This window comes from Meles meles, chromosome 2 (assembly GCF_922984935.1).
Source record: "Meles meles chromosome 2, mMelMel3.1 paternal haplotype, whole genome shotgun sequence".
Lineage (NCBI taxonomy): Eukaryota > Metazoa > Chordata > Mammalia > Carnivora > Mustelidae > Meles > Meles meles.
The window spans coordinates 193743776-193769211 of NC_060067.1; the positions used below are offsets into that span (position 1 = coordinate 193743776).

Consider the following 25436-nt stretch of genomic DNA (forward strand, 5'->3'; position numbering starts at 1 on the left):
AGAGAGTGAGTATTTTTATACCAGACATTTTAAGTATGAGAGGATGGATGATCTTACACTGGGTTGGATCAGTTTTTGTGCTTGACTTTTGAATGCTTGTAATTAAAAATACCTACTTTTTTTCCTCCAAGCTGCACGTTTGAGGCATGTTCTTAAATACTCCAGAATTTCCAGAATTGTATGTGAATGTATAGGCATCCACCTGCCTGGCCCGCACGCAGGGTAAGGTAGGGACAGAACGGCAAGCTACAGCCCTACTAGGTGCATGCTTCCTCCCCTCCCCCTGGTTCTAGTGGGGTGCTCCTGTGGGAGAATCTGAAGCCCCCACACAGGCGCACGCTGTCGAAAAGCACTGGCCGCTCCCGGGGGGCCCGTGCAGACAGTGCCCGGGGTGGATTCTGCCCTTCACTTAGGCTTCTCCTGCTCCCAGCTCACCCAGAGTGTGAGAGCCACTGAGGCACACCTCCCCCAGAGGGGCAGCGGGGAAGGGGAGGCCGGCCCACCTCACAAGGGAGCTGGCTGCTATAGGCAGCTAGCTCCTGTCTCCCACATGATTTTGCAAAACGCTGGGTGAACTAGCAGAGTTCCTGAGCTGGGGCAGCACCAAGCCAGACTCAGGCGGTGTACTCCCCGCCACCCCCCCCCACTGGGCACTCCCTAGCCCGCCAGCCTCAGGAGGGAGGGCGCAGCTCAGCTTACTTCAAAACCCAAGTGTGGTGGCTAAAGCAGATCCTGCTCCAGAGTCCCACGGCTCAGTCTCTCCTCCTTGTGGTAGAAGAGCCATGTGTAAAAATAAATTGACTTAAGAATTTTCACCGGCTGATACAGCTCAGCGGGATACTAGCTTATTCAACCATGGTGCTGAAGACTTCAGTGTTGTTCTGAGGTGGGGAGTTATTATTTTCCATTAGATAAGACACCAAGAAGCTTTTTAAAGGTTGTTACCAAAAAAAGGGAGCCAGGGTTGAGGGAAAGGCACGGCCAGCAGCATGGGGAGGGGAGGTAGGGGGTTTCCCCCGTTCAGACCCTGCTGGATGTCCCCCAACTCTTACTTTCTAAGAAAAATCACGGCTGCCACACAGCCTACTATACTTTTATGAAGTGTGTAAAGGTAATTTCTACGGTCATTTTTAAAAATAAAATGCTTTTCCCAGCTGTCACACCACTGCTTGGCACATTCCTTTCTGCAAGATCGAGCAAGAGCAGCCCCCAGCCCCCGCCTCAGCCCAGCAGGTTCTTTTGTGTTCTGAGCAATAAAGCTGAGGACTGAGGGACTAAGGAACAGGATTGGGACAGGACAGCCAGGGCGCAGCCACTACAAATGCTCAGCTGGGGGCACCGGTGACACATGGGCCTCTGGCCCTGACTGACCTGGCAGGAGGAGCTCAAGGTAGGTCCACACACTTCTGATGCCTTTTACTGCGCCCAGCTGACTCCACCCCCACGGCAGTCTGCGGAGCAGGAGCCAGGGTCGATCTGCATCCATGAGGGGTCACTTGTGGTTTTCGGCCAACTTCCCAGGTAAGCCAGGTGTCGACAGCTGGGAGGACAGTGCTGAGCCACACACCCACTGACCCATCCCTTGTGCCCCAAAAGGGAGGCTTTGGAAATAACCCACAGTGCTCCGTTCAGAGTAAAAGCAATTACCAATAGTGACTATTACCCAGTAGTCTTGGCAGGCATGGCCTTTTCTGTCCCTTTTTGCAGAGGGACCATCCACCAGAAACAGGTCCCAGTCACGCCTGCCTGGGAGCGTGGGTATGGAGAAGGCCGGTCTGCAGCTTGCCTCAGCCCATCTATGACCTCCCACCACCTGGGCACCAGACAGGCCAGGCCGCTTGCCCCAAGGGGAGGCCCTCCCTCTCCAGCCTGGCGCGGGCCCTCATCCTGGCCATCACCTCTACCCCTCCACGTCCAAACGCTTCCTCACAAGGGGCCTTGGGCTCGGTGAACCAGTGCCCCCATGAGCACTGTGCTGACGGCCATAGGTGACATTCAAGTGACCAGACTGGATGGTACTTCTCAGTAGGAACTGGTAGGAACCAGACAGGTTCCCACAGACTGGTGAAAAACCCACTTTGTGACAGGAGGAGAAACAGTCTTTTCTGCCATTCTGTTGATCAGGAATACTGTATATCTTTCAGAATTGGGAACCTGGGATAAGAAAAAGGTCAGTCTGTTCCCTCTGCTTCCATGCATAATGTTCCAGTGTGCAGAGCCTGGAATATGGCCACTAAGCCATCTGGTTACCAAGTGACCCTTTTGTTCTCTTGTTCACTTGTACCCCTTGTGAGCACAAGACTAGCTATCAAGCTATAAAACTGACACATGAAACTTAAACACTCTGCCTTCCACCTCTGGGACAAAACTGCAAATTAATTTGGAAAAGAATCTTAAATATTTATTTTTTTTTTATTTATTTGACAGAGAGAAATCACAACTAGGCAGAGAGGCAGGCAGAGAGAGAGGAGGAAGCAGGCTCCCTGCGGAGCAGAGAGCCCAACGCGGGGCTCGATCCCAGGACCCCGGGATCATGACCTGAGCCGAAGGCAGAGGCCTTAACCCACTGAGCCACCCAGGCGCCCCGGAAAAGAATCTTAAAACTGGCAAAATGGATCATCCAGATTCACTGGACCTAGGACTTGCATAGACGTTGAACCCACTGCCAATCACTGCCCTCCTCTGTGAGGTTCACCCAAAGCCCAGGACCCCATGGCATCTTGTGTCCTGACTGGTGTGGTGTAAGGAACGTTCTTGTGACTGGAGGAGGAGTGGCTCATTTCCCTGAATTCTCTTTCTCTACAGAGGTTTTGGGGCACTGCGAATCCACCAGCAACTCCCGAGGGCTCTGGGCAGGGCACACTTAAGTGTGGGGAGTGTGTTCAGATTCCCCCATGTTCCACACCACTGGGGTGCCCGAATGTCGAGGAAAAAGGGCATTCCTGCCCAGTTTGAAGAGCAGCAGCACGTGGTTGCACTTGACTTTCAACTCCAGATCCCGCGCCCTCTTGATACCACACATGTCCAACATCCTTAGGAAGCACAAGAACACCTGTTACTGGTGAGGTGTTCTCTGAAACCGTCCTCAGGACGCCTATGCTAAAACACACTGACGATCCTGGGGTGGCGATTTCAAGCCCCAAGTAGGGCAGACAGATCACTTTAAAAAATGTGCACTCAAATGACATGACACTCCGGGACAGCACAGGGACACACGATCCAAGGTTCAGTCAGTGTAGACGTGGGTCCTAGAAGCCTCTGCCTCCCACGGAACACCTACTGGGACAAGCCAGGACACGCTTGCAAAACACATACCAGGAAAGAACATCCCACCCTCCCTGCATGAAGCCCCGAGGACGGCAATAAATGGATGACGGGCCGTCACTGCTGTCCACACACCACCCCAGCCTTGTCACACAGTGTGTGGCCTTGGCCTGTTAAGAACCACCCAAAAAAGTCTCAGGAAACCCAAAATCCTTCTGGTAAGTGAAACCTATAAATACAGCAGCTATAAGGAAGAGTCTCCTCTGTGCCAGAGAATTGCCATTAGCTGGTAGTAAATGGGAAATTTATGAATCCAAATGCCATAATCCCACATTCGGAACAGGTTTTGTCTGCTGGTGACCTCCAAGAGCTCCCCCAACAAGCCGCGGACTGCGTGTTCGCAGACCAGAAGCAGTGGGTAACCATGCCTGGCCTTCTCGCGAGGACTCTGCTCCCTGGCTGCAGGGCTCCCTTCTGTCCCCAGGTCCCACCGCCTTCTCGCCACACTGCTCGGGAGTGACAGCAGCAGCTGGATGTTCCTTATTACATTTTGTCTGGGCACAACTACATTTCTCTTAGCTCTCCCCTAAAAGTTTCCAATGATTGTCCTCAATTACACACCAAAATGCACAGCAGATTGTCTTCACCTCTGAAATCGGCCACCCACATCCACTCCCACTCACTTCTAGATGGCCAAGTCTGGCAGAGATGGGCAGAGGCAAGAATGGGACTTCAACTTGAACTTGAATTTCGGGTGAGTGTTTTTAGACACCCAGAAGAACTGGTGAAAGGTGTCCTTCCTTTTATTGTGACACAACTAGAACCCTCTTACAACTTCCCACCAAGACTACAATTCTCGCATGTCACCAGGTGGCACAATCCTCAGGCCATCAGAAGGGGTAGATGGAGAAATTCCTCCTCCACGTAGCAGCCAGAGGGGATCAAGGCACAACACAAAAAAATGCAAGTGAATGAAGTAAAGCTACAGAATTTGCAAGGGTGACAACTGAGCAACATCCTGCATTTCTACATCTCAGTTTACTCCTTTGTGAAAGGAGTTTGCATAAAAGACAACAACAAGCCAGTTTACAATACTGGCAACCAACAGGGTTAGCTAGAAACTACTACTAACACACATGGCAGCAAAGTAGCTTACCTTCCACTCTGTGCTGGCGGCCTTCACGTATGTCTCCTTGCACACAAGATGAAGTGTTTGAGATGTCCAAAATGCATTTCCAGACCTAACCAATAAAACAGAATGGTGACAGATGATATCACCAAGATGGTGACATAGGTCATTCCTGACTTTGCTCTCCGTCACAAAAACAAGTATACAAGGAAAAGACCACTGAGAGAATTCTGGAACACAAAGGGGAGGCTGAAGCACCCTTCTGCGCTGCCCCTCCCCTTGGCCTTGGATCCTCCGATGGGAAAAACAGCCAGCGTGGCCAGCAAGCTTCCCAACATTGTGGGTCACGTCTTAGGAGCCCCAGCTTGGGTCCGGCCGCACCAGGATTTCAGGGGATCTGCGGAGCTTGACCACTGGCAATCTGACCGTGAGAGAAGAGGAAGAAGGGGTTGTAACAACCAGCTCTCAGATCTTGGTGGCCCGAGTTCCTACCTGCAGCGCCCAAGCAGCGGTCCCAACCCCGTGGCTTATTCATCTGCAGAAGAAAGTCAGTGGCGTGGTCTGATGAGGGGACTCAGTGGGAAGCAGGGCTGCCTGAACTAGGTCCTCAAACGAAGCAACTTTCCTGGAGGGAGCGGAGACATAAGCCTGCCCATGGCCAAGTGGAGCTCTTGACCCTGCCCAACCAGAAAGCCTGGAAAGCTGTACAGCCCACAACGCTCGAGCAGGGAGCCAGAGGGTTTGGGATGTGGATTGGCTTGAGTCAAGACAACAATCTTACTGACCTTGAAGCTGGTTCTGCTGAGCCTGGGCAGGGACTTGAATCCATAGGCCCACCCACGGCTGAAGACAGCTTGCAGCCCACGCACGCACAAGGGAACTGCACCATTGCCCACAGGGAGCCGCCAGCACCACCAACAGCCCCTGCTCCCCATAGCACTGGAACAGAACACTGCACTCCCCATCCACAGGGTAAACCATGGACCCTGACTAGCCAGAGAATTCCGGGTACAGTCACACCTGATTTGGGTACCAAACACTGAGCCATGCAGGCCTGGGGCCTATCCTACTACCTGACTGCCACAGAGAGCCTAATTTGTAGCCCAGCCTACTGAGTAACCCCGTCCTGACCATCTAGAAAGCCTGACCAGAGAACCTAGGGAACCCCAGAGTCCATCCTCGAGACTCACTCTGGCAGGGAACCAAGCCAGCAGTCCTAGCCAACTGTTCTCAGCCAGTATGATGCCCAGCCCTGCAGCTCAGAGCTTGGGCAATGGCTTCATCAAAGAAGAGAGCTGACAGCAAACCCTACCTGCCCAATGATGTCACTAGCCGACAATCCAGAAGCCCAAACTAAGTTGACTGGTGAGGAACTGTCTCTGCTAAAGTAAACATGTACAGTCCAAAAGAAGTGGAGATCTACAAACTGTCCAAGAATTCAAAATTATCCTCTTAACGTTTAGTGAATTACATAATGTGAAAAAAAATAAATGAACAAAACAAGAAGTTCAGCAAGGAAATAGAAACCATTAAAAAAAAAACCCCAGAGCTGAAAATACAATGACTGCAGAGGCATTTAATGAAAAGATTCACAAATTAAGGGTTGCTGGAGGGGGTGGGGGGTGGGAGGGATGGGGTGGCTGGGTGATGGACACTGGGGAAGGTATGGTGAGTGCTGTGTATTGTGTAAGACTGATGATTCACAGACCTGTACCCCTGGGGTAAATAATACATTATATGTTAATTTAAAAATAAAATTTCTAAAAATCTTTAAAATAAAAAAAAGGTTCAAAAGTAGTAGAATCAGCAACCTGGGGGAAAGGGCACTAGAAATTATCCAGTCAGAGGAGCAAAAAGAAAAAAGAATGGAAGAGAGTTAAGAATACCTTAGAGATTTACTGGACAGTCAAAAGAAACAATATTCATGTGATGGGAATTCCAAAAGATGAAAAATAGAGAAAGTATATTTAAAGCAATAATGGCCAAAGACTTTCCAAACCTGGGAGAGAAATGGACATCCAGATCCCTGAGGCCCAAAGGACCCGAATTAGATCGAACCCAAATAGGAATACACCAAGACACATTTTTTAAAAAATTGTCAAAAGTCAAAGACAAAGAATTTTGAAAGCAGCAAGAATAAAGTAAATTACATACAAAGGAACCCACATATGAATACTGGGATTTTGTTTTAAGATTTATTTACAGGGCAGCTGGGTGGCACAGTCAGTTAAGCATCTGCCCTTATCAGGTCATGATCTCACGGTTCTTAAGGGCTTCCAGATCAGCGGGGAATCTACTTCTCCCTCTGCCCCTCCCCATCTTGTGCACACTCTTTCTCAATATTTATTCATTTGACAGAGAGAGTGAGCGAGTAAGCATGGGATGGCAGAAAGGGGGACAGACGGAGAGAAAGAATTCCAAGCAGACTCTACATTGAGCGCAGAGAACTCAACCACACAACCTGAGCCAAACCAAGAGTCAGATGCTTAACTGACGGTGCCACCCAGATGCCCTACCAGAGGATTTCTAATCAGAAACATTTTTAGGCCAGGAAAGAATAGGATGACATACTAAAATTACTGAAAGGAAAAAAACCTGTCAACTAAGAATTCTATACTTGGAAAAGCTGGCCTTTAGAAATGAGGAAAAATACTTTCCCAAACAAACAAAAGCCAAGGTAGTTTAACACCACTAGACCTCCCTAATTAGAAATGCTGAAGGGAGTCCTTAGAAGGGAAGTAAAAAAGATGCTAATTAATACTGAAAAAAACAAAGAATGAGACTTACTGGTAATGGTAAATACATAGTCAAAATTAGATTCTGTACCATGGTAATAGCAGTGCATAGCACACTTACAACTCTAGTTTAAAAGTTTAAAAACACAGGAAAAAGAATAACAATAATAATCTGTTATTAGTTACATAATATTAAAAATATATAAACAACACCAATAACCTAAAGTGTGAGCAGGAGGATAAGTATAAGTGTAAAGTTTAGAAATCCTACTAAAGTTGTTATCAGGTTAAAATAAGGTGTTATAGTTTTAATATATTTTATATAAGCTTCATGGTAAACACAAGGGGAAAACACAGTAATTATACAAAAGAACATGATAGAGAAGTCAAAGCATACGATAATATCAAAGGATATCAAAACAAAAGAAGACAAAAATTTGAAATAAGGAACAATGCATCTACAAATGTACAAAAATGGATCTAAAAATTTAATAAATAGCAACAATAAGTCTCTATCAATAATTACCTTAACTAAATTAAATTCTGCAACTGAAATACACAGAACACATTGACTGTATTAAAAAATAAGACCCAATGAAAATGCCTACAAGACACTCACTTTAGCCTTAAAGACATACACAGACTAAGATTAAAGGGATGGTAAAAGATATTTCAAGGAAATGATATCAAAAATCAAAAAAAACAAAACAAAAACCCAACAAACCAACCAGTGTGTGTGTGTATATATATATCAGACAAAATAAACCTCAAATAAAAATGGTAAAAAGATACAAAGGTCCTCATATAATGATAAAGGGGTCAATCCTTCAAGAAGCTATAACAAAAAAAAAAAGCTATAACAATTATAAATATTTATGCACCAAAACCAGAGCATCCAAGTATATAAAGCAAAAACTAACAGAGCTAAAAGGAAAAATAAAAAGCAATACATTAAGAGTTGGGGGCTTTAATACCCCACTCTCAACAATGGATGGATCATCCAGAGAGAGAACCAATAGGAAACAACAGATCTGAACAATGCTTATAGACCAAATGGACCTAACAACCATATACAGAACATTCTATCTGAAAAGAGCAGGCTACATATTCTTCTCAGACACACAGGGAACATTTTCTAGGTTAAACCATATGCTAGGCCAAAAAAATGTCTTAGTAAAATTTTTTTAAGATTATTTGAGAGATAGAGACAGAATGTGTATGTGCAGGAGAGCACAAGCAAGGGGAGCTGCCGAAGGGGAGGGAGGAGCAGACTTCTCACTGAACAGGGAGCCAGATATGGGGCTCAATCCCAGGACCCCAAGATCATGACCTGAGCCAAAGGCAGATCCTTAACTGACAGAGCCACCCAGGTGTCCCAAGTCTTAGTAGACTTAATTAGGTTGAAATCAGGGGGCGCCTGGATGGCTCAGTTGTTAAGAGCCTGCCTCCAGCTCAGGTCATGATCCCAGGATCCTGGGACCGAGCCACACATCGGGCTCCATGCTCAGCGGAGAGCCTGCTACTCCCTCTCCTACTCCCCCTGCTTGTGTTCCCACTCTTGCTGTGTGTTGTTCTCTCTCAAATAGCTAAAATTAAAAATAAAAAAAAAGTTGAAATCGTGCCAAGTATCTTCTCTGACCACAATGGTATGAAACTAGAAATCAACAAAAGAAGGAAAACAAAGAAATTCACGAATACATGGAAATCAAATGCTCTCATGAACCACCAGTGGATCAAAGAAGAAATTAAATGAGAAGTAAGTATCTTAAGACAGACAAAAATGGAAACACAATCTACCAAAACTTATGGGATGCAGCAAAAGCAGTTTTATTTTTTTTTTTAAATTTGAGAGAGATAGAGAGCACATACATATGAGAAGAGGGAGTGCCAGGCAGGAGAGGGAGAAGCAGGCTCCTTGATGATCAGTGAGCTGGATGTGGGACTCGGTCCAGAACCCCGGGATCATGACCTGAGCCGGAGGCAGACGCTTAACTGACTGAGCCACGCAGGCGCCAGCAATAGCAGTTCTTAAAGGGAAATTTGCAGCAATAAACACCTACAGTAGAAACAAGAAAGACCTCAAATAAACAACCCAACTCTAAGCATTAAAGAATTAGAAAAAGAACAAAGTGAACCAAAAGTGAACAGGAGGAAACAAATAATAAAGATTAAAGCAAAAGTAAATATGATAGGCGTACCTGGGTGGTCCAGTCGGTTAAGCACCTGCCTTCGGCTCAGGTCATGATCTCAGAGTTCTGGGATGGAGCCCTGTGTCGGGCTCCCTCCACTGCAGGGAGTCTGCTTCTCCCTCTGCCTGTCCCCCTGCTCATGCTCACTCTGTCTTTGTCTCTCAAATAAATAAATAATTAATTAATTAAAAAACTAGCTGTGAAAATTTTTAAAAATTAACATGGTAGAGAACAGAAAAACAATGGAAAAGATTAACCAAGGAGATGGTTCTTTGAAAAGATAAAATTGACAAACATTTAGGTAGACTAACCAAGAAAAAGATTCCAAGTCAACAAAATTATAAATGAAAAACAAAACATTACAACTGATATCATGGGAGTACAAAGTATCCTAAGAGGCTACTATGAACAACTATACACCAAACTAGACAACCTAGAAGAAATAGAAAAAAACTTGTTTTGTTTTCTTTTTTCTAAATAAGCTCTATGCTCAACATGGGGCTTAAGTTAGGACACTAGTATCAAGAGTTTTGTGCTCTACTGAAACAGCCAGGCTTCCTGAAATGGGAAATTTTATTATAAAATACAACCTACTATGTCTGAATCGAGAGTAAGTAGAAAATCCAAAGAGACCAATTACTAGTTGGAAACTGAATCAGCAATCAAAAATCCCCCAACAGGGCGCCTGGGTGGCTCAGTGGGTTAAGCCGCTGCCTTCGGCTCAGGTCATGATCTCAGGGTCCTGGGATCGAGTCCCGCATCGGGCTCTCTGCTCAGCAGGGGGCCTGCTTCCCCCCCTCTCTCTGCCTGCCTCTCTGCCTACTTGTGATCTGTCAAATAAATAAATAAAATCTTAAAAAAAAAAAAAAAAATCCCCCAACAAAGAAAAGCCCAAGACCAGATGTCTTCAAAGATGCATTTTACCAAGCATTTCAAGAATTAATGCTAATCCTTCTCAAAATTTTCCAAAAACTCAAAGAGGAGAAAACACTCCCAAATTCATCTTATAAGACTAGCATTACAATGGTACCAAAGCCAAAAAAGGACATCACTAGAAAAAAAATAGAGGTCAATATCCCTCATGAACACAGATGCAAAAATTCTCAGTAAAATACTGGCAAACCAAATTTGGCAACACATTATAAAGATGTTTCAGAAGGATCAAGTGGGATTTTCCTTAGAATGCAAGGACGGTTTAATATATACAAATCAGCGTGATACATGACATTAATAAAATGAAAGAAAAATCATTATCTCAATAGATACAGAAAATGCATTTACAACAAAATTCAACATCTATTTATGATAAAAACTCAACAAATCAGATACAGAAGGAACATACCTCAACATAGTAAAGGCCATATATTGACAAGCCCACAGCTAACGTCATACTTAAGGGTAGAAGGTTAAAAGCTTTGCCTTGAAGATCAGGAATAAGAAAAAGGTGCCCAATCTTACCAATCCTATTTGACACAGTACTGGAAGTGCTAGCCACAGCAATCAAGAAAGAAAAATAAATAAGAAGCATCAGAACCAGAAAGGAAGTAAAATTGTCCCTACTTGCAGATGACATGATTTTATAGAAAGAAAATCCTAAAGACTTCACCAAAAAACTGCTGGATCTAATAAACAAATTCAATAAAGTTGGCAGAAAAACAAAATTAACATGCAAAAATCAGCAACCTTCCTACAAACTAACAACAAATCATCTGAAAAAGAAATAAGAAAATCCCATTTTCAAAAGCATCAAAAACAACATAAAGTACTTAGGAATAAAGTTAACCAAGGGGGTAAAAGAGCTCTAGGCTGAAAACTGTAAGACACTGATGAAAGAAATCAAGATAAATAATGTGAAAGTATCCTGTGTTCATGGCTGGAAGAATAAACGTTAAAATGTTCATACTATCCAAGCAATATACAGATTCGATGAAATCCTTATCAAGATTCCAATGTCATTTTCTACGACAGTAGAAAAAAAACACTCTTAAAATCTATAAGGAACCACAAAAGACCCAACAGCCAGAGCAATCCTGAGAAAGAACAAAATGGGAGGCATCACACTTCCAGATTTCAAGCTATATTATAATGCTGTAGTAATTGAAACAGTATCAAATATTATCAACAAATATCTGATAAGAGAGCCAAGAACTCTCAATAAAGAAAAGAGTCACTTCAATAAATAGTGCTGGAAAAACTGGGTATGCATACATAAAAGAATGAAACTAGACTTCTATCTTATGCCACCCCCAGAAATTAATTCAAAATGGATTAAAGACTTAAATATAAGAGTAGAAACCATTTAAGTCCTAGGAAAAAAAAACATGGGAAAAAAGCTCCTTGACATGGGTCTTAGCAATGATTTTTCAGATATCACACCTAAAGCACAAGCAACAAAATAAAAAATAAACAAGTGGCACTATATAAAACTAAAAAGCTTCTGCACAGCAAAGAAATAATCAACGAAATGAAAAAGCAGCATATGAATTGGGAAAAAAAAATGTTTGCAAACCATATATCTACTAAGAGGTTAACATTCAATAATATAAAAATTCCTACAATAGCAAAAAAAAAAAAAAAAAGAAAAGAAAAGAAAGAAATCCAACTAAAAACTGGGCAGAAGACCTGAAATAGACATTTTTCTAAAGAAAATATACAAATGGCCAACAGGCATGTGAAAAAAACGTTCGACATCACTAATCGTTAGGGGAATGCAAATTAAAATCACAATGAGGTATTCTGATACTATTAGAATGGTTAGCATCAAAAAGAAGTAACAAATGCAGGCAAGGATGTGGAGAAAATGGAACCCTTGTGCATTGATGGTGGGATTACAAACTGGTACAGCCACTATAGAAAATACAGAGTTTCCTCAAAAAAATTAAAAACAGAATTACCAAGTGATCTAGCCATCCCACTTCTGGGAATATATCTGAAGTAAATGAAAACAGTGTGTGTCAGAGCTATCTGTACCCCCATGGAAACAAGCTAAGCGTCTATTGGCAGATGAGTGGATAAAGATGTGGACGGAATAGACTATTACTCTATAATGGAATACTTCAGCTGTAATAAGGATGAAATCTGCCATTTCAAACAACATGGACTGACCTTGAGGGCATTACACTAAGTGAAATATGACAAAGGAAAAGACTATTTGATCTCACTTATATGTGAAACCAAAAATATAAGAACTCATAGCAGAAATGTGTTTGTGGTTACCAGAGGCAGGGGTGGGGCAGGGGAAATTGGGTGGAGGTGGCCAAATGGTACAGATTTCAGTTCCAAGGTAAGTAAGGACAGGGACAGGGATGGGACGTACAGAGGGATGGACAGTTAACCCTCCTCTGTGGCATATATCAAGAGTAAATTTTATGAGTTCACATGGAAAAAAATGTTTTTTTCTATTTTTTTGGACCTATAGGAGATGACGGGTGTTAACTAAACTTACTGCAGATATCATTTCCTAACATATGTAAGTCAAATTACGCTGTACACACACCTTAAACTGTGGTATGTCAACATACCTCAATATTACTGAAAAATAAAACAGAAAGATGTATAGACCACCAAAAGTAGGCACGCTTGGAGATAAGCTACCTTCAGAATTTTTACAAGAAAACTAGTTTTCTGTTATAAGACATTAAAAGTTCCTCCTTATTGACTAAACAAACAAAAAACAAACCCTGGTAACAAAGACCCATGAGTTTCCCAGTGTTCTCAATAACCCGACAAGAGCAAAGGAAAACAGGATCATGTAAATGGATGAGAACCAAATCAGAAGGATAAAAAGAACTAAAGCAGCAAAAGAGCTCATCATCTGCACAAAGTACTAACTGCTCTGGGTTACCATCACACCTTTCTTGAGAACACTGAACCTTATTTTTAAAATCCTCTGCAATCTCAGTTTACAATATGAGACTATAACAACCAACCCAAAGGACCACCATACCAAGTAACAAGCAGAGGTAAGGAAAACAGGTAGTCTGCCATCGAAGGCTAGAATAACCACACAGACTTCCTTCCTATATATCACCATGACTGCTAAGAACCCACATCTTTGATAATGGCTCTCCTGAGCTCACCCAGTGATGGAAAGACAGAGGGAGTCTCCCCCAGAAAAAATTCAGGGTCAAATCCCATGAGGATTGGGACAGGGTAAAGATGACGTTCAGGTTGGCAAGAAAACTCTTACCCATCTTTGTTGGAGATGGCATGAGCCCATGACTTGCAAAATCCAAGCAGCTCAATACTGATTTATGCTTTTAAAAAAACATTAAAAATTACATGTAGTGTATCTTTACTGTCACATTTGCTAACAAGGGGCACATGTTGTGTTCCAACTGTGGGATCCATATGCTCAGCACCACAGCACAAATCACAGTCTTCAACAACATCCTAAACATGCATCCTGTGGGAGTTAAAGACCGGAGCTGCCGTCTGCCATTGCCAAGGACAGAAAGAAACAAAGTGAACTCACTAACATCTTAGAGTTCCTTCTACAATGATTTTATTATAAATATGCTCTTTTGGAATAAACAAATATTGCATTCAAGACTATTTATCTGCAAACTTGTTTTAAAGTAATAAAGGAAGAGAAAAGGAACCAAGAACCACTTAGAAATAGAGATAAGTAGCAAAGACACTTGCACGTCATGCTAAGCGCCTTTCCCCCAGAAGTAACAGAAGGTTAACAGGGAATATCACATATCTCATTAGCCCATTCAATTAAAGTAAGCTTTGAGTTTGGTAATTTGCTCTTGTTCTGTAAACTGAACTGCTCCTCTCCTCAGCCCTAAGTAGTAGAATGGGAAGACAGTCTTCAGAGCCCAGCAACAAGAAAGATCTTGACTTTGTTAACTCTTTGCTCATGAACAAACTGTTCACTATTTGCCAGGAGCAATGTCAGAGTAGTCCTTCAACACTCCAGCCAGATGTTCGTTGTGGGTCTTAAACCGTCGCTTTTTCTGTGAAGCTGGCTTTTTCCTTCTCTGAATAGGAGCCTACAAGAAAAGGTAAAAACAGAAACAGCTACTCAGAAAGGCAGAATAGCAAGGATTTACAAATGATGTGTGGAAACCTTTCTTCCTGCTCAGTGGGCCCAGCTTCCTATGCCAACACCCAACCACAGCTCCCGACCACAGATGAGCGCTAGAGTCACAGTGACGTGCACACCTTCCCCGGCATAACAGGGCTGGCACAGAAAGCCCCCAGAACTATCTCAACACTAAGCAGATCAAAAAGAGAGGTAATAAAGCTCTTTTTCATTTCTATCTTTAGGTTTTAAAAAAGATCTGAAGTAAATATGGCAAAACACAGAGATACAGCAACTTGGCAATTGGCTATGCACACAAAGATTTAAGTATTATTCTCCTTTGTTTTCTGTGTCCTTGAAATTTAAAATCACATGAATTAAAAAATCAATAAACTAAGCAATGATAGGAAAAAATAGCTCATAAAGTGCCGCCATTACACTAATTCATGGAGAAAAATTCTTACCTTTTAGGGATGCTAAAAATTCACTGAATAAAACGCACACACACAAAATCATAAAAAAGGCAAGCTACAAATCTGATGGTAGACAAGGGAAAAGGCAAGGGGCAAAGCAGTTACAGTTAGGGTGTTGGTGAATTATTCCCCAAACTGGGTTTGTCCTTGGACAACAGAAACTGATTAAGCTGGTATAAGGCAATTCACAAGTCACCATTCCATTACAAATCCCTCCTTTGATCGGGCTTTGGGCCTATATAGTATCTGGTTCCTAAGGAATCTGAAAGTCAACAAGGACAACAATGTGATCAGGGCTACGGCGGAGTCAGGCACCAAGACCACAGGGGCTCATGGAACAAGGAGGAAGGAGGCACAATTGAGGTCTTAAAGGTCAAGATGACAAAGCAAGCTCCTTTGAGAAACTGGGAGGGCAACATGTGGGCACTAGAAAATGTTCGGTATGGGGGCTCCTGGGTGGCTCAGTGGGTCAAAGCCTCTGCCTTCAGCTCAGGTCATGATCCCAGCATCCTGGGATCAAGTCCCACATCGGGCTCTCTGCTCAGCAGGGAGTCTACTTCCCCCTCTCTCTCGACCAGCTTCTCTGTCTACTTGTGATCTGTGTCTGTCAAGTAAGTAATAAATAAAATCTTAAAAAAAAAAAAAAGAAGAAAATGCTCGGTATGACTTGACCTTAAGCGTAATCCCTACTAGTAGGACAGCCGGGGAAGGGATAATGAGGAAAGCTCTCACATGCCTGGGTCACAGCACCTGGGGGCAGAGATCCACTGGCGCCCAATAAATCAAGCATGATCTGGTTTGCATCTGACCAAGATCACTAATTACAACACCGAGAAAAAACTGGAAGAGAGAACTGACTACCCATTCTTCAGAGAGAACAGGAAGCAGGCTCACAGTTCAAAGAACAGAGATTACTTTTTTTGTTTCCTCAAGAGACTACATACCACTTTCTTTGGTCCGGATTCCTGCATGGAAGAAATACCCTGTCGCTTCAGATATTCTTCAATTTTCTCCTCATCCATTGAATCCACCGTGACGCTCCTCCAGAGCTTCTGAAACTCTGCCCACAAGATAGTAGGGATTTTACAACAGATGTTTACAAGCTATAGCATTGGATAGAAAATCCAGGCCTTGCTATTAACTCCTCTGGTCTAAAGTAGCACATCTAAGACTTCGTGATAAAATCAAAGGAAGTAAGACAAGAACACTCAAATGCTGGACCATGAGCAGCAGAAGGGGCTGGGAACAGCGGTGTTCTATTCTGAGTCCCATAATGAAGGGCCTCGCTGTGAGAACTCCCTGCTGCTGACAGTCTCCTTTTAGTCTGAGAAGCAGTTCTCTCCTGTGAAATAGTTCAAAATTCCTGTACACTCTCTGAACTCATTCTACAATGATTTTATTATAAATATGATAACCATCAGTAAAAAGAAACATGAAGGGAGGCAGGGAACCAAAATTTTATATGGGGATATAAGAAGCTGTAAGAGTTTATTAACAAGAAGACTTTTGAAACCAGAAAACCTGGAGATGGAGGACTAAGAGGTCATCAAGACTCTTATAGAGTTTGGGTCAGTTATTTTACAGAATGGTCTGCAATTTGGGGTTGTCCAGTATTTCTTCATGATTAAATTGAGGTTATACATTTTTGGCAAGAATATCACAGAAATGACGTTGCGCCTTTCTCGGTGCAAAGGGTACATGATGTCAATGTCTTATTATTGAGGCTGATAAACTGACTGCTGGTTAAGCTGGTATCTGTTGGATTTCTCCACCACGAATCTATTATTTTTCCCTCTGTAACTAATTAGGACCTTACAGGGAAATCTACTGAGACTAAGCAAATACTCCATTTCTCATCACACTTGTTGCTAACTTTAGCATCCACTGACAGCTCCTGCCTATAATTATTATTCGTGGGTTTGCCTAATGGCAAATTATTTCCATCACTCCTTCCAGATGCATAAATTAGAATTCTACTGTAAGGAAGGACTATTCATTCTCCATTTATTCAGCTATTTATTTGATATACTATAGACTCATGAATACTTATTTTACAGATTACAATCGACTACTATCATTATTACTCAAACATCCTGGCTATACTATAGACTCGTGAATACTTATTTTACAGATTACAATTGACTACTATCATTACTACTCAAACATCCTGGCTTTGGTCATTGAGAGCCCCTTCAGATTGTTGCTGTATCTTTTTTACTGCTTTCCTTTTTATTTTTTGTTTTGTTGAGCACTTATTTTCTGGTACCAAAAGATGTTCCAAGCTCATCTTATTAGTTCCCCAAACTTAGAATCAACCATTTTCATCAAGGAGTCCTGACTGCTTATATTGGAGAAGGTTATCTAGAAACCAAGACCTAGATGCTCTATGTTCTGTCAGTTCGATGTTTGTTTTCTGAAAATAGCAAATGAGGGGATATCAAATTTAAAGGCAGATGGATATATTCTGGCAGATCTAAGTATCATGAAAGTCAGGCATGCTCTTTATAAATTATAAAAGTAAATAAAATAGGAACAGCTTTAGAAATCTTGTAACAGAAAAGAAAATTTACAAATTCTCAAATTAACAAATTTGAATTTGTAGAATTTACAAATTTGGATTGGATCCTCTGAATTGACGAGATACCTGTCCCGCTTAAGCTAACAATGAAAGCTGTTTAACAAAGTATGCCAGAGAAGAAAGGGAAATAAACAAACTCATTAAAGAGGTTTTTCTTAAATTCCTAAATAACTCATTCACATTTTGGCTATGCCCAGATCCTTCCTGTGAAATGCAAAATTAGCAGACTCATACAGTACAGCCTGGGAACCAGATGGCCTAGGTGTGAATCCAGGCACTCCATTTACTATGTAACATGGGGCAAGTCACTTACCCCTCTGCCTCAGTTTCCTGAACTGCAAAACAGGGATAATAATACCTGCCTCACAGAGCTATAGACATTAGAGTTAATGTATGTGTCTCCCACAAAGAAAAAAAACTAAACCTGTTATAGTTATCACCATATAACTCTATCATCTTTTATTTCTGGATGCTAACCCTTCTAAGGAAAGCAGTATAAAATCCTTAAGAGAAAGGATTGGCTAACAGATACAGGGTCATCTCATTTATGTAAAATAGAAAAAACTAAAATTCTATAAATTTTCTTTTCATTTTAGAGAGCATGCACACACACATCAAAGCATGAGTGGGTGGGGTTGGGGAGAGGATGGGACAGAGGGAGAAGAAAAGGGAGAGAAGCAGAGTCCCTGCTGAACACGGAGCCACACACACACACACACACACACACTATCTTGGTGGGGGGGGCCAAGGTTAAGGTTTTGTTTATTTGAGTAGTTTCTAACCATCAACATGTTTGACCTGGAGAGGCAAGCAAGGGAGAGAAAATTCTTGGGCCCATTTTAGAGTCTAAGGCAGTGAGCCTGAAGTGGGCTCTGGGCAGGGTCAAGGTCACAGCTAGTAGAGAAGACAGCTCTGCAGCTGCTTCATGAAGCTGTGTTCCAGGCAACAGCAGGCCCCAAGCCTGCCTCACACAGCCATGCACAAAGAAATGTGTCCCAGTCTGGGTAGGGATATGGCAGACCCCTCCCACCCCATCTGGCCCGCACCCTCTCAGCTGTACCTTTCCCAATCCCCTTGGGAGCCCACGACCCAGCAGGAATCGGAATGGGGGCTCCCTGTATACCAGTGTGGCAGCCTCACTGGCTGGCCTTCACTACCCTGATGGCATTCACAAGGTTCTGGGCCAGGCAGATACCAGATCTGAAGGAGGGCGATGCCCACAAAGACCCCAGTAACAACAGTAAGGCTGTCTTGCAGCCACTTCTCAAACTGGCCTTTGTATGGACTGGCCTTTAGTATGGAGAGAGTGCTGCCGCTCCAGCTCCAGCGTGAGCTGGCTATTGTAGCCGTACACCAAGGACATCTTCTGCTGGGTCCCTGATGTACCAGGAGAAGGGGGCCTGTCAGCGCTCCTGGTTCAGGTTCAAGTTAGTGCAGCTGAAATACAGATGAAGGTGCCATCAGGCCCTCGGGCTCTACGGCAAAACCAATATTCCCGAGCAAAGAGATTCTTGCCATTGTTACTGATGGAATAAAGCGAGCTGCTCACGAATCCCATACAAAAACTAGGATCCCTGATGCCAGCTCCAGGAAGAAAATGTAGCTGAGAAACATGGAAAAACAAGGAGCAGGAAGGTGTTCTCCCAGAGAGTCCCAATGCCACCACCAAAGCCCAGCACCAACACACTTCCAACCACTACAAACAGCCACACAAGGTCAAGGCGTCCCAGATCCGTCGGCGCTGAGATGTTGGAAAGAACACCCTTCTCACCCCAGTTCCAGAGGCAAGTGGCCACGTACAGGGCTCCCAGCACCCATAAGACAATGTTGAAGAGGAGAGGAGTCAAGATGGTGGAGAAGCAGCAGGCTAAGACTACATCAGGTAGCAGGAGATCAGCTCGATAGCTTATCTAAACATTGCAAACACCTACAAATCCAACGGGAGAGCGAAGAGAAGAAGAACAGAGATTCTAGAAACAGAAAATCGACCACTTTCTGAAAGGTAGGACTGGCGGAGAAGTGAATCCAAAACGACGGGAAGATAGACCGCGGGGGAGAGGGGCCAGCTCCCGGCAAGTAGCAGAACAACCGAGCACAAAATCAGGACTTTTGAAAGTCTGTTCCACTGAGGGACATTGCTCCAGAGGCTAAACCAGGGTGAAGTCCACGCGGGGTCAGCGTGGCCCCAGGTCCCGCAGGGTCACAGAAGGATCGGGGGTGTTGGAGTGTCGCAGAGCTCGCAGGTATTAGAACGGGGAAGCCAGCTACAGAGACAGCCGAGGACTGAGCTCTCAGCTCGGGGTTACCTTGAACCAGTCGCAGGCTGGGTGAGCTCAGAGCGCGGCTGGAAGCCGGGGATGCGGGAGTCATTGGGCGCTGTTCTCTGGAGGCGCCCTGAGGAGTGGGGCCCCAGGCTCTTGGCTCCTCCAGGCCGGAGACTGGGAGGCCGCCATTTTCATTCCCGTCCTCCAGAACTCTACGGAAAGTGTTCAGGGAACAAAAGCTCCCCAAGCCAACCAGAGCGGATTACTTAGTCCAATCCCGGTAAGGGTGGTGCAATTCCGCCTTGGGCAAAGACACTTGAGAGTAACTACAACAGGCCCCTCCCCCAGAAGATCAACAGAAAATCCAGCCAGGACGAAGTTCATCTATCAAGGAAAGCAGGTTCAATACCTAGGACAGCAGCTGAATTCCAGAGGAGGAGAAAGCAATGCACGGAACTCATGGCTTTCTCCCCATGATTCTTTAGTTTTGCGGTTAATTTTTTTTTTCAATTTTTTTTTTCTTCTTCTGCTAAATTTTTCTAAATTCTTACCCTTTTCTTTTTTAACGTTTTTAAACTAGTTTAGCTAATATATATACTTTTTGTTTTTTATATTTTTTGTTTTCTTTTTTAATTTTTTTCTTTTTTTTTCTGAACCTCTTTTTATCCCCCCCCCCCCCCCCCCAAGATTTGGGGTCTCTTCTGATTCAGTTAAAGCGCATTTTTCTGGGGTCTTTGCCACCCTTTTAGTATTTTACTTGCTCCTTCATATACTCTTATCTGGACAAAATGACAAGGCAGAAAAATTCACCACAAAAAAAAGAACAAGAGGCAGTACCGAAGGCTAGGGACCTAATCAATACAGACATTGGTAATATGTCAGATCTAGAGTTCAGAATGACAATTCTAAAGGTTCTAGCCGGGCTTGAAAAAGGCATGGAAGGTATTAGAGAAACCCTCTCTAGAGATATAAAAGCCCTTTCTGGAGAAATAAAAGAACTAAAATCTAACCAAGTTGAAATCAAAAAAGCTATTAATGAGGTGCAATCAAAAATGGAGGCTCTCACTGTTAGGATAAATGAGGCAGAAGAAAGAATTACTGATATAGAAGACCAAATGACAGAGAATAAAGAATCTGAGCAAAAGAGGGACAAATAGCTACTGGACCATGAGGGGAGAATTCGAGAGATAAGTGACAGCATAAGATGAAACAACATTAGAATAATTGGGATTCCAGAAGAAGAAGAAAGAGAGAGGGGAGCAGAAGGTCTACTGGAGAGAATTCTTGGAGAGAATTTCCCTAATATGGCAAAGGGAACAAGCATCAAAATCCAGGAGATGCAGAGAACCCCCCTCAAAATCAATAAGAACAGGTCCACAGCCCGTCACCTAATAGTAAAATTTACAAGTCTTAGTGACAAAGAGAAACTCCTGAAAGCAGCCCGGAAAAAGAAGTCTGTAACATACAATGGTAAAAATATTAGATTGGCAGCAGACTTATCCACAGAGACCTGGCAGGCCAGAAAGAGCTGGCATGATATTCAGAGCACTAAATGAGAAAAACATGCAGCCAAGAATACTCTATCCAGCTAGGCTATCATTGAAAATAGAAGGAGAGATAAAAAGCTTCCAGGACAAACAAAAACTGAAAGAATTTGCAGACACCAAACCAGCTCTACAAGAAATATTGAAAGAGGTCCTCTAAGGAAAGAGAGAGCCTAAAATTAGTAGATCAGAAAGGAACAGAGACAATATACAGGAACAGTCACCTTACAGGCAATACAATGGCACTAAATTCATATCTCTCACTAGTTACCCTGAATGTAAATGGGCTAAATGCCCCAATCGAAAGACACAGGGTATCAGAATGGATAAAAAAACAAACCCATCAATATGTTGCCTACAGGAAACTCATTTTAGACCCGAAGACACCCCCATATTTAAAGTGAGGGGGTGGAAAATAATTTACCATGCTAATGGACATCAGAAGAAAGCTGGGGTGGCAATTCTTACATCAGATCAATTAGATTTAAGCCAAAGACTATAATAAGAGATGAGGAAGGACACTATATCATACTCAAAGGGTCTGTCCAACAAGAAGATTTAACAATTTTAAATATCTATGCCCCTAACATGGGAGCAGCCAACTATATAAACCAATTAATAACAAAATCAAAGAAACACATCAATAATTATACAATAATAGTAGGGGACTTTGTGAAACACTCCCCTCACTGAAATGGACAGATCATCCAAGCAAAAGATCAACAAGGAAATAAAGGCCTTAAATGACACACTGGACCAGATGGACATCACAGATATAGTCAGAACATTTCATCCCAAAGCAACAGAATACACATTCTTCTCTCGTGCACATGGAACATTCTCCAGAATAGATCACATCCTGGGTCCTAAATCAGGTCTCAACCGGTATCAAAAGATTGGGATCATTCCCTGCATATTTTCAGACCACAATGCTCTGAAGCTAGAACTAAATCACAAGAGGAAATTTGGAAAGAACCCAAATACATGGAGAATAAACAGCATCCTTCTAAAGAATTAATGAGTCAACCAGGAAATTAAAAAAGAATTGAAAAAATTCATGGAAACAAATGATAATGAAAACACAATGGTTCAAAATCTGTGGGACGCAACAAAGGCAGTCCTGAGAGGAAAATATATAGTGGTACAAGACTTTCTCAAGAAACAAGAAAGGTCTCAAGTACAAAACCTAACCCTACACCTAAAGAAACTGGAGAAAGAAACCCTAAACCCAGCAGGAGAAGAGAAATCATAAAGATTAGAGCAGAAATCAATGAAATAGAAACCAAAAAAACAATAGAACAAATCAACGAAACTAGGAGCTGGTTCTTTGAAAGAATTAATAAGATTGATAAACCCCTGGCCAGACTTATCAAAAAGAAAAGAGAAAGGACCCAAATAAACAAAATCATGAATGAAAGAGGAGAGATCACAACTAACACCAAAGAAATACAGATAATTATAAGAACATACTATGAGCAACTCTACGCCAACAAATCTGACAATCTGGAAGAAATGGATGCATTCCTAGAGACATATATACTACCACAACTGAACCAGGAAGAAATAGAAAACCTGAACAGGCCCATAACCACTAAGGAGATTGAAACAGTCATCAAAAATCTCCAAACAAATGCCCAGGGCCAGACGGCTTCCTAGGGGAATTCTACCAAACATTTAAAGAAGAACTAGGGGCGCCTGGGTGGCTCAGCGGTTTAAGCCTCTGCCTTCGGCTCAGGTCATGATCTCAGGGTCCTGGGATCGAGCCCCGCATTAGGCTCTCTGCTCAGTGAGGAGCCTGTTTCTCCCTCTCTCTCTGCCTGCCTCTCTGCCTAATTGTGACCTCTCTCTCTTATTATATATATATATATAATCTCTCTTATTATATATATATAAATAAATAATATTTGTTTATTTAAATAAATAAAATATTTTTAAAAAATAATAAAGAAGAACTAATTCCTATGCTCCTGAAACTGTTCCAAAAAATAGAAATGGAAGGAAAACTTCCAAACTCATTTTATGAGGCCAGCATCACCTTGATCCCAAAACCAGACAAGGATCCCACCAAAAAAGAGAACTACAGACCAATATCCTTGATGAACACAGATGCAAAAATTCTCACCAAAATACTAGCCAATAGGACTCAACAGTACATTAAAAGGATTATTCACCACGACCAAGTGGGATTTATTCCAGGGCTGCAAGGTTGGTTTAACATCCGCAAATCAATCAATGTGACACAACACATTAATAAAAGAAAGAACAAGAACCATATGATACTCTCAATAGATGCTAAAAAAGCATTTGACAAAGTAGAGCATCCCTTCCTGATCAAAACTCTTCAAAGTGTAGGGATAGAGGGCACATACCTCAATATTATCAAAGCCATCTATGAAAAATCCACCACAAATATCATTCTCAATGGAGAAAAACTGAGAGCTTTTCCGTTAAGGTCAGGAACACAGCAGGGATGTCCATTATCACCACTGCTATTCAACATAGTACTAGAAATCCTAGCCTCAGCAATCAGACAACAAAAAGAAATTAAAGGTATCCAAATCGGCAAAGAAGAAATCAAACTATCACTCTTCACAGACGATATGATACTATATGTGGAAAACCCAAAAGACTCCACTCCAAAACTGCTAGAACTTGTAGAGGAATTCAGTAAAGTGTCAGGATATAAAATCAATGCACAGAAATCAGTTGCATTTCTCTACACCAACAAGACAGAAGAAAGAGAAATGAAGGAGTCAATCCCATTTACAATTGTACCCAAAACTATCAGATACTTAGGAATAAACCTAACCAAAGAGGCTAAGAATCTATAGGCAGAAAACTATAAAGTACTCATGAAAGAAATTGAGGAAGACACAAAGAAATGGAAAAATGTGCCATGCTCCTGGATTGGAAGAACAAATATTGTGAAAATGTCTATGCTACCTAAAGCAATCTACACATTTAATGCAATCCCTATCAAAATTCCATCCTTTTTTTTTTTTTTTTTCAAAGAAATGGAACAAATAATCCTACAATTTACATGGAACCAGAAAAGACCTCGAATAGTCAAAGGAATATTGCAAAAGAAAGCCAAAGTTGGTGGCATCACAATTCCGGACTTCAAGCTCTATTACAAAGCTGTCATCATCAAGACAGCTGGTACTGGCACAAAAACAGACACATAGATCAATGGAACAGAATAGAAAGCCCAGAAATAGACGCTCAACCCTACGGTCAACTAATCTTCGACAAAGCAGGAAAGAATGTCCAATGGAAAAAAGACAGCCTCTTCAATAAATGGTGCTGGGAAAATTGGGCAGCCACATGCAGAAAAATGAAATTGGACCACTTCCTTACACCACACACAAAATAGACTCCAAATGGATGAAGGACCTCAATGTGAGAAAGGAATCCATCAAAATCCTTGAGGAGAACACAGGCAGCAACCTCTTCGACCTCAGCTGCAGCAACATCTTCCTAGAAACACTGGCAAAGGCAAGGGAAGCAAGGGCAAAAATGAACTATTGGGATTTCATCAAGATCAGAAGCTTCTGCACAGCAAAGGAAACAGTTAACAAAACCACAAGACAACTGACAGAATGGGAGAAGATATTTGCAAACGACATATCAGATAAAGGGCTAGTATCCAAAATCTATAAGGAAATTAGCAAACTCAACACCCAAAGAACAAACAATCCAATCAAGAAATGGGCAGAAGGGGCGCCTGGTTGGCTCAGTTGGTTGAGCGACTGCCTTCAGCTCAGGTCATGATCCCAGAGTGCTGGGATCGAGTCCCACATCGGGCTCCCAGCTCCATGGGGAGTCTGCTTCTCCCTCTGACCTCCCCTCTCATGTTCTCTCACCCTGTCTCTCTCTCAAATAAATAAATAAAATTTAAAAAAAAAAAAAAGAAAAAAAAAGAAATGGGCAGAAGACATGAATAGACATTTCTGCAAAGAAGACATCCAGATGGCCAGCAGACACATGAAAAAGTGCTCCACATCACTCGGCATCAGGGAAATACAAATCAAAACCACAATGAGATATCACCTCACACCAGTCAGAATGGCTAAAATTAATAAGTCAGGAAATGACAGATGCTGGCGAGGATGCGAAGAAAGGGGAACCCTCCTACACGATTGGTGGGAATGCAAGCTGGTGCAACCACTCTGGAAAAAAGCATGGAGGTTCCTAAAAATGGTGAAAATAGAACTACCCTATGACCCAGCAA

At 42.6% G+C, this 25436-nt stretch overlaps 1 protein-coding gene and 1 pseudogene across 1 annotated transcript in view; both read right to left on the minus strand.

Annotated features, from left to right (window-relative positions):
* Positions 1 to 10206: 10206 nt before the first annotated feature.
* Positions 10207 to 25436, minus strand: part of GTF2E2 (general transcription factor IIE subunit 2) — a 73150-nt gene continuing 57920 nt past the window's right edge. The window contains exons 7-8 of the mRNA XM_045998089.1: positions 15764 to 15879; positions 10207 to 14314 (exon numbers count right to left, since the gene is read on the minus strand). Of these exons, the coding sequence (XP_045854045.1) occupies positions 14198 to 14314; positions 15764 to 15879 (233 nt within the window). The 3' untranslated portion in view covers positions 10207 to 14197. The remainder of the gene's footprint in view (positions 14315 to 15763; positions 15880 to 25436) is intronic.
* On the minus strand, positions 18076 to 19253 carry LOC123932591 (annotated as a pseudogene).